Source organism: Pogoniulus pusillus, chromosome 37 (assembly GCF_015220805.1).
Source record: "Pogoniulus pusillus isolate bPogPus1 chromosome 37, bPogPus1.pri, whole genome shotgun sequence".
In the NCBI taxonomy this organism is placed as follows: Eukaryota; Metazoa; Chordata; class Aves; order Piciformes; family Lybiidae; genus Pogoniulus; species Pogoniulus pusillus.
The window spans coordinates 3,917,788-3,931,867 of record NC_087300.1 but is presented as its reverse complement, the minus strand read 5'-3'; the positions used below and the strand labels follow the sequence as shown (position 1 = coordinate 3,931,867).

The 14,080-nt window shown below is 57.1% G+C and overlaps 1 protein-coding gene across 1 annotated transcript in view; it reads left to right on the top strand.

The window, feature by feature from the left end:
• KIAA0319L (KIAA0319 like) overlaps positions 1–6,174 on the top strand; it is a 38,530-nt gene extending 32,356 nt beyond the window's left edge. The window contains exons 18-21 of the mRNA XM_064172386.1: positions 1,156–1,278; positions 1,793–1,883; positions 2,236–2,327; positions 4,477–6,174. Coding sequence (XP_064028456.1) covers positions 1,156–1,278; positions 1,793–1,883; positions 2,236–2,327; positions 4,477–4,664 — 494 coding nt within the window. The 3' untranslated portion in view covers positions 4,665–6,174. The remainder of the gene's footprint in view (positions 1–1,155; positions 1,279–1,792; positions 1,884–2,235; positions 2,328–4,476) is intronic.
• The last annotated feature ends 7,906 nt before the right edge of the window (positions 6,175–14,080 follow it).

Sequence of the window (14,080 nt, the reverse complement as noted above, 5' to 3'; positions counted from 1 at the left end):
AGCATTAAACCCACAGATCTTGGTAGCTGTGAACATGCTCATTTCCTCTGCAGCACGCATGTCAGGCTGCAGGAAATGTTTCCCTTCTGATATTTGTTTACCAGCTCAGAGCAGCATGGGTTTTCTTTCATGAGCTCCATCCTGTGAGGATCATTTGCAGTTAGATATTTTAGGCTGATGTCATTATCTTCATGACTTCCTGATCTTAGGAGTTTGTGGCCTTCAAAAGCCACTCTTGAGTCCCTTAGTGGGTCTTTTTCTTGCCTCTCTCGCAGGCTGGGCTTGAATTTGAAAATCAGAACTTGTTATTTAAAAAACATCTACTTGACAAAGCTACAAATTCTGTCCCAGTCAGAATTTTAAGCAACGTTTTCTTAGCTTGTTTTGTTGTTAGTGAAGTAGGACTCAAGCACTTGGGCCTCCTGCCAAATTAATGCTTGTATTCCTGGCTGCTTGTAATGATGGCTGAGCTGTGCATGAGCTATACACAGCTCCCTGGATTCAAGTTAGAGCCCTCAGGGCTTGGCCATGTTGAACTAAACTGGCCCTGACCAGAGTCTGTGCCCCTGTGCTTGCTACTGGTGAAGCCACACCTCAAATCTTGGGTTCAGTTTTGGGCTCCTTGCCCTTCTCTGGATTGGCTCAGACACCTCAATGCCCTTCTTGCAGCAACAGAGCTGGTGAGGGGTCTGGAGAACAGGGCTGATGAGGAGCAGCTGAGGGAACTGGAGCTTTTCAGCCCGAGGAAGAGGAGGCTGAGAGAAGACCTCATTGCTCTCTACAACTTCCTGAAGGGAGGTTGGAGCAGGTGGGCATTGGTGTCTTCTCCCAGGTAACAACCAACACGATGAGGGAAAATGACCTCAAGTTGCAGCAAAGGAGGTTTAGGTTGGGCATCAGGAATAATTTCTCCTCTGAAAGGGTGGTTAAGCCCTGGAGCAGGCTGCCCAGGACAGTGGTGGAGTCCCTACCCCTGCAAGTGTGAATGTGGCCTGAGGGGCATGGTTTAGTGCTGGGCTTGGTGATGATAAGTTAGCAGTTGGACTTGATGATCTTGGAGAACTTTTCCAGCTGTAATAATTCTGCAGCTCTATGAGTGTGTTTTTGCCTCACATGCAAGCCACTGAGGTCACCTTGCTGCTTTTGTTCCCCCAGCCTGTCAGCTGAACTGCTCTGAGCATGGGCGCTGCGACTCCTTCACCAAGCGCTGCGTCTGTGACCCTTTCTGGATGGAGAACTTCATCAGGGTGCAGATGGGGGACGGCGAAAGCAACTGTGGTATGTGCAGCCTGCCTGGGGTGGTTCATCTTTGGGCAGCAAACAGTGTTTAAAACCCAGGCTGGGCAGAGGAACGGGAGCCTGCTTCCCCCCAGTGTCTCTTAACGTGACGCTGACACCAGGAGAGTCCCTGCCCTGGTGTCACCACATGAACCTTCTAGGCAGGGCAGTATTTGACAGGGATGTGACTCCTCTTCAGGCTCTTTCAGTGGACACTCGTGAGGAGCTGAGCCTGGGTTCAGTGTACAGAGGGCATCTCTCTTCTGTTGTGCCCCTGCAGAGGCTTCACTGCCAGGGGAAAGCAAACACAATAAATCAGTGCTTGCTGGAATGTGCTGGTGTGCAGCGAGGCCTCGCACTGGGTCTCCAGCCTCTGGCTTCCGTGGGTGGGTTGGTGATGCTGCTAATAGTGGATGTCAGCCTCCAGCTCTGTGAGGGGCAGACCTTTTTCTTTATCCAAGATCAGGCATCTGAAAGTGCCAAACCAGCTTTCTGTGGGGTGTTCTGCTTTCAGAGTGGAGCGTGCTGTATGTGATCATTGCGTCTTTCGTCATCGTGGTTGCCTTGGGGATCTTCTCCTGGATGGTGATCTGCTGTTGCAAGAGGTGGGACTGAAGCTGATAACCCCAACTCTGTCAGTGCTTCAGAGCCAAGTAGCTGCAGTAGGAGGTGAAAGATTCAAAGCCATCATCCCAGCAGGTCACCTGCTTAGCCCCTGGGATGTTGGGTTGTGTCACTTGGTGTTTCATGTGAAAGGCTGCAGTGCTACAGCTCTGGGTTCAGTTGAGAAGCAGGACTTGGGTAAGCCTGTAAATGTGCAGCTGAAGCAGTGTTGGGAGTGCTTTGCCTTGTGATAGGAACCTAACCTGAAACAAGCAAGTCCTCTAGCCTTGAAGCTCAGTTGTCTTTTTCTTCTGGCTCTTTTCAAGTGGCCTGCCTCTTTTTCTTCCTCTTTAGACGAAAAGGAAAATCCAAAAGAAAAAGCAAATACAAGATTTTGGATGCAACAGATCAAGAAAGCCTGGAGTTAAAACCAAATCCCAAAGCAGGTAAAGCATGAGAGGCAAGAGCTCAGCGTTTCCAGAGTGCTGACTAACTCCACTCTGCCTCAGTGGACTTAAAATCACAGAGTGAGACAGACGTGATGCTGGGCACTGACAAGCAAGCCTCAGAAGATCTGAGAGCTTGTTTCAGATCTCTGTACAAGGGTATTTAGTCAGGTTAGCTTAGCTCCTTTGGCTTAGAAATGGGGGCTGAAACTGGCCTAAGATCCTGATGTCTCCACCTCACAGTGGATGCACATAAGCTGTGCAGAGTGGCCTGATCCAAGGAGCCCCAAACCAAGCCTTGGTTATAACTTCTCTTGCTCTGAAGTTTTCTGCTGGGTTCTGGTAGCTTGTGTTTTGCCAATAGGCAGTTCCTTGACCTTGCTCTACAGCAAAGCACAGAATTCAGTGTCACTAAAGCATTTCACTGAACTTGATCCACTTGGGATCAAAGTCAACACCTGAAAGCAACTTGAAAATACTAATGGACTGGAGAGGAGTGATGATTATTGCTGGCCCCACAGAGCCTAGCCGAGGTACCTGCTGAGTGGCCAGGGGATGAGGGAGATCATAGAATCAAAGATTCATAGAATAGTTTGGGTTGGAAGGGGACCTTAAAGCTCATCCAGTTCAAAACTCCCTGCCATGGGCAGAGGCACCTCCTGCTAAAACGGGTTGCTCAGGGCCTCATCCAGCCTGGCCTTGAACACTTCCAGGGAGGAGACATCCATAACCTCCCTGGGCAACCTGTTCCAGTGTCTCCCCACCCTCACTGTAAAGAATTTCTTCCCAATCTCCAGCCTCAGTCTCCTCCTTTCTAGCTCAAAGCTGTTTCCTCCTGTAAGAAGTCCTCCCCAGCAATCTTGTAGCCTCCTTCAGGTACTGGAAGGCTGCTCTGTGGTCTGCTCAGAGCCTTCTCCTCATGTGGGAGGGTTTGGCCATGCACAGCCTCTCCAGCTGCTGGGAGCACTTCAGATGCTGAAATCCCTGTTCCAAACAGGAGTGTGCATGCTGGGTTTGTTCAGAGGAGGGGTTATTTTAACTCTGCATGGCAAATAGTCCCTGATCCTTGTTTGCAAGTGAAAGAGAGATGCTCATCCCACTGTTATCCCACTGAATGGTGCTCCAGCAAAGTGAGCAGTGCCCAACAGCAGCAAAGGAAGACATTGCAGCCACAGAGCCGCTCAGACAGTTCCCCTGAGCACTAGGCTGTCCCAGCTGCACACAGAGATACCCTTGAAGGAAACCCTGGGTGCATTCTCCTCCCTCAGCGCCCAGCTCTGCTTTCATCTGACCATCTGTCACCTTGCACAGAGGAGCCCAGTAAAGGCCTCATTGTTCTGCAGTCTGTGGCAAATGTGCCCCAACCATTTGCTCTCTGGTAACTAAACATATCTTGCTGCTTCTGAGGCTGGCTGCTGACTAAAGTCTTTTTTTTTTCCCTGCTGGATATGTCCAGGGAGCATTCTGCTAACAGAGGAGATGTTGCATTTCTCCACTAAGGAAAAGCTAAATTTAAATATTTCCTCTGCTGACAGGATCAGTAAATGTCTCTCCCCTGTCCTTGTGCATTAATCTAAATTCAGCCTAGCTAATTTATCTCTCTCCCCTGGCAAGCAGGAGAAGCAGAGATGAGAGTAGAGAGGTGGTAAGAACAGAGGGAACTTCCCTCACACACCTGCAGGTTCTCTACAACCCTGGGAGAGCTTTCTAGGCAGTGCCCCGAGCAAGGTCAGGGAGACAAAGCTCACAGCCCCCTCTGGTAACATCGTTTGCTTTTCTCCCTGCTTGTTGTGCTTTGCACTGCGTTGAGGTGTCAGTGTGACCTCTGTCACACCAAAGCATCTCAGATGGCATCACCTTGGCTTCAGCATTTGAGGGGGCAAGGGGCACCTAGAAGTGGGGTGGCAAGAGGTGCCCAGAGGCACAGGGGGTGACAAGGGCTGCCCAGAGGCATGGAGGGCCAAGAGGTGCCAAGGAGCACCCAGAGGCAGGGGGTGGCAAGGGGTGCCCAGGGGCATGGGGGGTGACAAGGGGCACCCAGAGGAAGTCTGATGAGACTGCCCCTTTGACATGGCAGGGGATAGAACAAGGGGAGGCTGCTGACCAGCAGCAGAAGTATTTCTGACCTGGGAATCTCTCTCCTTCCAAGGTGGCAGACAGAAATCCCAGGTCCTCAACACCAGCCTGATGCACTCGGAGTCTGAGCTGGACAGCGATGAAGCCATCTTCACGTGGCCTGACCGTGAGAAGGGGAAGCTGCTCCGCAGCCAGAACGGTTCCTTGCGCAACGGACAAGTGACACTCAAAGCCAAGAGCCAGAGGGAGGAGATCCTCTAATTGCCCTCAGGTGGCCACTTGGTGGGAAAGGCCACTCCTGTCCCTGTCCTACAAGGGCCTGTGTTTGGCCCCTTTCGATGAGGACGATGCTGCTAACTCGTTCCACAGAAAATAACTCTTTCCTTTCGTGGGTTTCTTTTTGCGTTCAGTCAGAACTGGTTGTACTTGAATTTGGACTTCAAGGGAAATCAAAGGGAGGAGAAGGCAGCTGTGAACCCCCAGGCCAAGTGTCAAGAGAAGACAGCTGGCATCTGGAGAGTGGCAGGACAGAACCACTTGGAGCAACTGTGAATGTGCAGAACCCTCCTAGCCCACCTCAGACTGCAGTGGAGGAAACACCCATGGACTTCCAGCTCAATTGCCTTGGGAGCTCCTTGGAGAGGGAAGGCCAAGGCTGTGCTTTGAGTTGTGCTCTGAGCTCCCTTCAGGCTCCAGGATAGCCTACCACAGGCTGCTTCTGCTGTCGAACAGCTTTCCCCTCCCTTACTCCCACCTTCCTTAATGGTTTAAGCACTACTTTAATTTAGACTTGGCCTTTCACATGCACTTGGCTGCATTTGGAGTGTAGTGGAGGGGGAATCTAAACACTCTGCTCACACTCCATCAGCTTGCAGGTAGGAGAGGGCTTTGTAGCTCTTCTAGATTACTGTCAGGCTTTTCTGCCTGGCAGTGTTGATGACACAGTGCCCGTTCACACCTGAGAAGCTGATCTGCCTGTGGTTAACTGGCTGGGCTAGGAGACCCCTCCTGCAACAGGTTCTGCCACTGCGTGCCAGAGCTGGGAGGGGACACCCACCTTTGGTACCTGTTGTCTGCAGTCTGGCTCAATCCAAAGCTGTGAGATGTTGTCCAGTGTCCCCAGCACCTTCTGCTGGTCACCCAACCGTCCGTGGGCCTGGGCACTAATGCTGTCTCAGCTCTCCCACACTGGATGCTGGGCTTTGCTTTGGGCTTTGTTGGGCTTTTGTTTTCTTTGCCTTTTTGGTGTTTTGGTTTGTTGGTTTTTTTTTTCCCCCCTGAAAATTTGCACAGGCCAAGCAAACAGTTTGGTCCCTTCAGTTCCCAGCAGCTGGCTGCTCCCTCTGGCTGGCAGCTGAGTGGCTGCAGTGCCCCGTGTGTAAACTCGATGTCCTTCGGTGGGTGGAGAAGGGAACTCTCTACCCGAGGCCGTGAGGGTGAGTGCCAGCAGCATGCCTCTGCTGCCTGGAGGCAGGAGTGGTGGATCCTCTCCCATACTTGCTGCTTTCATGAGCTGCACCAGAACCCAGCCTCCTGCTGGCATGAAGGGTGCCAGTGCTCCTCTCTGGATGGGTGGGCAGTTTATTGCCTTTCTGTGTGTTTAAATTAAAAACTGGAAACTTGGTTAATTGGCTTTTTTTTTTAGCTGTGAAAGCCAAAAAAGGCTTTGACTTCTTTGGTTGTATTTATATTGCTGCACTACTGATCTGTGTTGAGCTAGATGAAGATTAAACACTATTGAAGGTGATGGAATCTCCCCTCACTGAATGTAGTCATGGCTGCTGCTGACTTTCTTTGTCTGGACACTCAGCACTTCTCTTCAGACACCAGCTCTGGAGCCTGCTGCTCTCCTGAGGACCCAGGCATCCCAGTTTGGCCAGACACAGGGCTTGTCTCTTGCCACAAGTCACCCTCCTGCCTGTCTGGCACTCAGCTGGTGCTCCAAGCCTGGTTTCCCCTTCGCAGATTGCTCCTGCACCCTCTCTCCCAACAACTTCCCTCCAAGCCCAGCTGAGACCACACACAGGGCTGGCTGACACTGGGATGCTCCCCGTGGTGTGCCTCAAAGGGGCAGGACCAGGCTGTGAGCTGTGCCATGGCTGGACACTTAACTCTTGGGTGCCACTGCTCTCTGATGTCCTTCCCTTCATTTGAGTGCCAGGTGAACAAACTGAGAAGAGGTTTTGAAGCTGCAGGGATGGATCCGATGTGGTGCTGGGAGTGTTTTGGGAGAGCTGTTGAACTTTGGTCGATTTTGGTTCTTGTGGCTTGTTCTTTTTGAGCCCCTTCTTCCTGCCTATTTGGGGAAGCCCCTGCTGCAGTGGCTCAGTGCTGGGTGCAGTGGTTCAGCCATGGCTGCTGCAGAGTTTCAGTGCCCTCAAAGGAGCTGCAGCTTGTGCTTCTAGCCAGCCTGGCTGCTGCTCAGGCAGAGGGAACTAGAACCTGTGCAGCTGCTGCCACCACCACAACCACCTTTCTTTAACCAGGGTTTGTTTATTCTTTGCCCTCAGGTTTCCCTAGGTGGGGATCCAGTACTGGGGCTGGGGCGCTGTGGTCAGCGGCAGCACCGAGCCTTGGCTTTGGGCAGCTGCCTCACTCATTTGTCATCACCCAGCAGAGCAGGTTGGTGACAGAGCACAGCCAAGCTGCGGGAGGCTCCCAGCTGCCATTAGCATTCCCTGGCTGTGCAGCCTCTTCCCAGCTCCACACGTTAACCCTCGGTGTCACTGAGCCCTCAACAGGCTGCCAGAAGCAGGGACACGCAGCCCCCACGCCTCAGCCATGGGGCAGCACAAGGTCCTGTGAAGCTGCTGAGACCCTCCCTGGCTGAAGCAGGAAATTTGGGCCCCCTGTGGGACCCCCTGGCCCCAGGAATGGGTGAGCTGTCTGCTTTAGCACCCTGCTAACGCTGAGCTCTCCCAAGGCGTGCGCAGGCAGAGCACAGGCATGACTCTGGAACCCTCCCCAGCCTCTCCTGCTCTGTGGCATCACTGCCATCGCTGCTGGTTTGTTTCCCGAGCTCCTGGAGCAGAGCTGACCTTGCTGGGGATGGTTTCTGCATTGCTATGCTCTGTGATTCCACAATTAGAGACATGGGCAACGAGTTACCCATGTGTGGAAGCTAAAAGCTGAGACATCTGTCAGATGATCCATCAGCTTCACTTGATTTTGTTTTCTTCACCTGGTTAAGGTGTCTGAAGCCAGTGTTGGGTTCTAGTTTTGAAAGAGTTTTCTCTTCAATCTTTCCTTTTTGCTGTTCTTCTGCAGAGCAGGGGCTGCCTGGCTCAGGTTTAGCAGTGTTTGTGGTTTGCAGTGGCACCTGGGGCATGACCAAAAGTAATGATTATTTTTATTATTATTATTAAACAAAATATTTCTTGCAAATAAGGAAGGAAGTTGTTCTGCTGCTGCTCAGCTTGCTGCTTTCTCTCCCCCTTTCAGCTGGGGGTTGGTTCCTACTAAGGCCACTCTGCTCAATGTGTAAGAGGGTGCCAGGTGGGTGCTGCTGGACAAAGGGCTGCATTGCTCCAACCACTGGAGCTTGTGATGGGGCTGCCAGAAGCCTGCTTGACACGTGGCCAAGTCCTCTCCTTGCTCAGTGACCAATGCAGCAACCTCTGCGTGCTGAGAGCTATGCTGTGTGCAGGGAGTGGGAGATGCTGAGCCTCATGCTCAGGGGTTTTGACCCCTGGTTTATCTGCCCCTGCTTTTAGCACAACCACCCTTACCTTCTGCTGCTTGAAGTCAACTTTGAGCCTAAGCCCTGAAGGGCCCCAGATCTGCTGCTGACCAGGTATGGAGTCCCTTGATCTGTTCTTGTCTGTTACTTCCACTGTGGTGCAAAAGAGCCTCCGGAGGACCCCCAGGCTGCTCCATCTCTGGAGCTTCCTGCAGGAATATCGCAGCTCGAGAAACTGAGGCAGTGCTGACCGTGGCCAAGGCAGCAGCTCAAGGACTCTGCTCACGCTGGAGTTTCGGCGGCTCGGCAGCCGGGGAGATCCTGGAGTCCCTTGGGGGAGGGGATGCGTGGAGCCCCTTGGGGAAGGGAGTGCGTGGATGCGACACAGTGACGCTGCAGATGGCTGGGAGCAGGGAGCTCGGCGGAGCTGCAAACCCAGCCCCGAGCCCCCCGCTCCGCTCCTCGCCTGCCGAGCAGCGCCCGTGGCTGGGAGGAGTTAAAGCAGCAGGAGGCTCCTGCGGGAGCCCCGGGAGCGCTCCTGGGTTTTTCTCTCCGCACGTTCTCGCCCCTCTGCTTGCGCCGTCCTTGCTCCGACCATGTGGGTTTGGCTCCGCTCCCCAGCGCCTTTCTGTCAGCAGGATTCCCTGAGCTGCTGCTGCTTTACCTCTCCCAGCCGGGTTCTCCCCGACCGCGGGAGCTCCCACGCCCCGCAGCCACGGGGGGGACGCGGTGACGGTACCGACCTGCTCGTTCAGCATCCCCGGAATGATGAGAGAGGGGGAGCAAAGGGCACTGCAGGGATGCTGATGGTTCTTGGGGACACTGTGACGATGCCAGCACCCCAGCATGTCCCCCTGACCACAGGAGCTGCCCCCGGGGCTGTGCCAGGGGGGCAGGGCTGGGACAGGAGCGTTTGGTCACTGCCCCGAGAGAGGCTGCGATTTGCAGGGGGCTCGACTGCAGGAGTGACCCTGTGCTGGCTGCGTCCCAATGGACGCTGATCCCCCCTGGCACAGCTCACTCTGCTCCCTGCCACCCGCACCCTGCATGCCCCTCCTCGCGGAGCACAGAGCCCGCGTTTGTCCCTGGGTCACCGCTGGCCCCGTGGGTTGGTCGCAGGCGTTTTGGGGAGGGCACAGCTGGCTTGGGACGGGGGCTGTGCACAGGGACGCTCCCTGCCCCCCTCTCTCAGTGCTTGTCCTGCTGAAGCAGGACCCTGAGAGCCATCGGGGTGGGTTATGGGTGCGGTGACACCCATGGGCAGTGTCATCATCCGTCTGCCCCTCCCTCTGTCCTTCTGTCCGTCCGTCCACACGGGGCCCCCTGCCCCCGCTGAGTCCATCTTTCCATTGTTCACACAAGCTCTTTTCCAGGCCGGGTGCCAAGGCCTCCCCGCTTGCTCCCGCACGCCCCAGTATATTTAGCTGCCTCTCAGCCTCTACCTTTCCTTATATAGGAGAGGCCCAAAGAGTTTCTCACTCCTGTTATTAACAGCCCGAGAGGAGCTCCGAGGAGGCTGCCAAAAATAGCAGGCAAACAGAGTGCACCCGGGGTGGGGAGGGTGGTGTGGCAGGCAGGGAGCTGCTGGGGCTGCCACGCTGCTTTTCCTGGCTTTCCCCTTCGGGAACCACACCAAGGTGCCTCCTGGCATCCTGCCACCTACCCTCCCCACTGCTGCCACCCTGGCCCCAAGCAGTGCTTCCCTCCGCCCTGCCAGCTCTCCATAGGCAGAGGCAGGACTGGCAGGGTCCCAGGGTGGGCAAAGCAGCCCCTGTACACCCCCGGGTTTTGCTGCCCTGCGGCTGCTGGGGATGCCCAGAGTGTGTGGTCTGGGGCAGCTTGGACGATCCCATGGGGTCCCACTGGTGCTGGCTGCAGTGGTGGCAGGTTTCACCCTCTCCAGCACCTTGCCGGCTCTGCCTCACCCTCCGAGCTGCCTATGCTGCTGCTGGGCCCAGCCATGCATGCCAGATGTACCCGTGGCATTGCTGTGGGACCCTGCCTGGGCACCCCAGGGGACACAGGGCAGGCGGTAAGGGACAGAGGTGGCTGGTTGGCTGCATGCCAATGGCTGCTTCATCCAGGAGGGAGGTTTCTCAGCAGAGATCACCCACGCAGCATCCCTGGAGCTGGGCACACCGTGAACCATGGGCCAGGGGTGCTGAGCCCAGGATGATGCATGCAGGGAGGGGGCTGCAGGAGTGCCCAGAGAGCAGAGGGTCTTCCTCTGCGCCTGGAGGCATCCGCATCTCAGTCAGGGTCTGCCTTAAATCCCTCCCTCCCTTCCTCCCTGGCGAGGAACTTCTCCCGCTGAACTGGAGGATGCTGCAAGCTCCTGCGGACGAGCCGGAGGAGTCCTGTGGCAAAGTCAAGGCGAGCCGGGGAAGCAGCGTGGCCGTGCCGGGTGTCACCGCAGCCGCTGGCACCAGCCGAGCTCCTCTACCCGACTGGTGTCACCTCCAGGACCGTAAGTGGCCGTGCGGGGAGGGAGGTGCGGGGTCTGCGGGGGGCAGCGGGGATTTCCCTACCAGCAGCGTTTAACCTTCAGCGAGCCCAGCTGGTGCCGAGCAGGGGCTGCCGCTGCTGCTGGCAGCTCCGTGTTCAGCTCCTGGCAGCAGCTCGCAGGGGGCAGCCCTGGGGCTGGGGGTCACCGGTGTCCCCCATCACTTCGGGCCAGCGCAGGGTGGGGGTGGAGGAGAGGGGACAGCAGCAAACTCTTTGTGGGTTTGGAGGGGAGCAATGGGGCACCCCTGGCAGGGTCCGGGTGCAGGGGGGGTGGTGGATGCTTGGGTCCAGGGGTGGTCACCCCCTCCCCAGGGAGCTTGGCGTGCCCCCAGCCACCTGAAGTGGGGACACTCCGTGCTGGTGGGATGGGGTGGGAAGGGTAAGCCCAACTCCTGGGCACCTCAGCATCGGGTTTTGGATGTGGACAAACCTCAGTGTCGTATTTTGGATGTGCCTGGGGGGGGACCTGACCCCCATAGCTGGGGGGCTTCATGAGCTGTGTGCCCTCAGCCCCAAAACAGGCAATGTTCACAGGGTGAGGGCTGGGATGTTCCTCCAGACCCTCTCCACCAGCGTTCCCCTCACACCCACCTTCCTCCTCCTCCTCACTGGGCCTCTTTAAAAAGCTGCTCAGCGACTGGAGTTGTTGCTGCAGTGGGTTTGCTGGGGATGGATGAGCTGGGGGGGAGCTGGTTGAGGTGGGGGGGGGACAGCAATAAACAGTAAAACTTGGAGAGGCCCCTGAGAGACAGCAACTGCAGAGCTCGGCCAGGCTGGGGGGAGCAGGGAAAAAAAGATGCTTCCTTTTATAGCCAGGCTGGGGCCGTTGGGTGCTGTGTGAGTGCCTGGGTGCCACCATGGCTGGCCCCAGCAGCTCCTTTGCCTCCCCCCTGCGAGGCCATTTGCTCCTGGTGCCCTCAGGCCACCTTGCTGGCAGGGAACTGGGCACTGCCCAAGTCGGGGGCTCCTGGCCAGCACTGGGGTACGGGGTAGGCATGGCTGAGAGGCTAACCCCAGAGCTGAGCTCTCTGGAAGGCTTCAGCCTGGGGACGTTTCTGCAGCTGACAAGGGCAGCTCGGGGGCTGGGGAGGGCTTGGCGCTGTCTGTGGCAGTGGGGCACCCCCAGGGCTGCAGAGGGGCTTGTAGTGAGGACTGGGAACATCTGGGCACAGAAGGTGATGGGGCAGGGTGTGGGTGGGTGGTGGGAGAGGGCAGGGGTGGCCCTAGGCTGGGGCTGGGGCAGATGAGGCTGCCTGGATATGGTGAGCATCCCTCAGTGCTGGATGCGGACCTCCAAGGTCACCAGGAGAGCCCAGCTGAGGGATGCAGGGACTGTGAAGTGGGATGGGGCTCTGCAGGCCCCCAGATTGGGGTACCTCTAACACTACAGTCCTGGGAGGCTGCCCAAGGTCAGCTGAGGTGGCTGGAGCAGAGCAGGACTGGGATGCAATATCCCTGACCCTGTGTCCTGGCTCTGCAGGTTTGGGGTGGGCACAGCCACCAGCTTTTGACTCTTGCTGTGCCCTGACAGCCCTTTCAGGTGCTGAGATCCCCTGCACCCCTACAGCAGCACTGTGTGGTACCATCCCTCTGTGCTGTGGGGCTGGTGGAGCCCAAAGGGTTAAGTGGGCACAACTCTGCAGCCTCCAGCCTCGGGATGCCCACTCAGCCTGCTCGTTTTGGGGCACAGGGGTGCTGTTCCATCTCGGCATGCTCTGCCTCACTGCTGCTGCAGGGCTGGGGACCTGCATTCTGGGAGTTGCATCTCTGGAGTCCCCAACACCGCATCCCTGGGCTCTGGCGATGCAGGAGGTCCTGGGGTGCTGGCAGATAAGCCTGGAGGGGTCTGTGGCCGTGCTGGCGACAGCCCTGTGCCCCACAGCAATGGCTGGTGATTTCAGTGTCTCTGCTGCTTGTGGGTCCCGTGAGTGGGGCCAGCACGGTGGGCGTGCACTTGGCACCCACCGGCTCTTTGCAGAGCTGCAGCGCTTGTGGCCGTGGCTCCCAGCGCTGAGTCACGGCCACGCCGGGCCAGGCCAGCCCTGTGCCCCCTCTACCTGAATCCTGACCCCATTTGGCACCCCTGTCCTGAGAGGGAGAATGGCTGGGAGCCGCAGGATGGAGCCCTGCACCAATCATCACACCTCTCCGGCTGCCAGTGTAGGGGTAGGAAGGTCACTGGGGTCAGTGCACAACTGGAGCCTGGTGATATGTGTCTGCTCCATCACCCTGCCCCAGCCACGCTGTGGGGAGCCCCCCCACAATCCTCTCCAATCCCTGAGATCTCAGCTGAACCCCCTTCCCACAGGCAATGGCATCTACAGGCTCCCCTGCCCGGAGCCGTGACTTGGGAAGGGTGCGTGGAGGACCTGGACCCTGCAGTCCTTTTCCAAACGAGCTGGGCAGGGTGGGTGGGGGTGTGGGAGGTGGACACCCTCCCCTGCCACCAGTGCTGCACCTGCTGCTGTGGCACAGGGGCTGCAGCAGGGAGGGGGCTGCAGGGTGCTGGGACAGTGCGGGGTGCCAGCTGGGAGTGCAGCCTGACGCTATCCAGGACTCAAGTGGACCCCTCCTGCAGATGTGGCTCTGAGCACAGGCACACACCTCTGTGACCCGTGCTGGCCCCTGTGGGCTCACAGGACGTGGTACTTGGCCATCCTCTGGTATTCTTGGTGGTGCAGCCCCTCGTGGTGCTTCCTCACCCAAGCTGCTGAGCCTCAGATATGTTCTGCATCATCCCACCAAGCGTAGCCACCAGCATGGACCCTCTCCCCAGACGCAAGTCCCCTTGCAGTGGTATAGCCACAGGCACCGTGGGACTGTGTGGGCAGTGCCCCTGTTGGGGGCACACCTGGCACTGAGTGGGCAGAAGGTGATACCTACAGCCCCTACCTGGCTTCAGACTTCATTGTGGTCACCAGCTCCTTCCAGTGTCACACCACCTGGAACCAGCGAGTGCTGCTGGCAGCAGCGGCAGCCCCATGCCCAGCCTGCCCAGCCCCGTGCCACCCACCTCTTCCTCCCAGCCCTACATACTTCTTCATATGCCCATATGGAGTCGGCTGGCGTTATGGAATGTTAAGAAGTATGTATTTTTGGGTCGGGACCCTCCAACACCTGCGCTGGCCTAGGTGGACCCTTCGGAGAGATGTTGTGTCCCTGGGGCTGGTAAAAAGGAACCAGATCAACTTGCAACTGGATTTGGTCCCCTTCAACCAGCTGCAGCGGCGCAAGCACCGCGGCACCACTGCGCCCCGAGGGGGTGCTGCTGGATCGAATGGCTGCAGCCTGCCCCGGGCGACTCAGGGTGAGGAGCGGGTGGCGGGAGCAGGGGAAAGGCCTTTGGGGGTTTGCAGGGTGGGGCTTAGAGGTTGCCCAGTGGCTGGGAAGCAGCTGGAGGGGCTGCGGCGCCGCTGCCAGCTGCTGCAAAAACTCTGTGCTGCCCCAACCCTAGTCTGACACTGCTGAGCTTTGCTGGTCCCAAGCCTGCTTG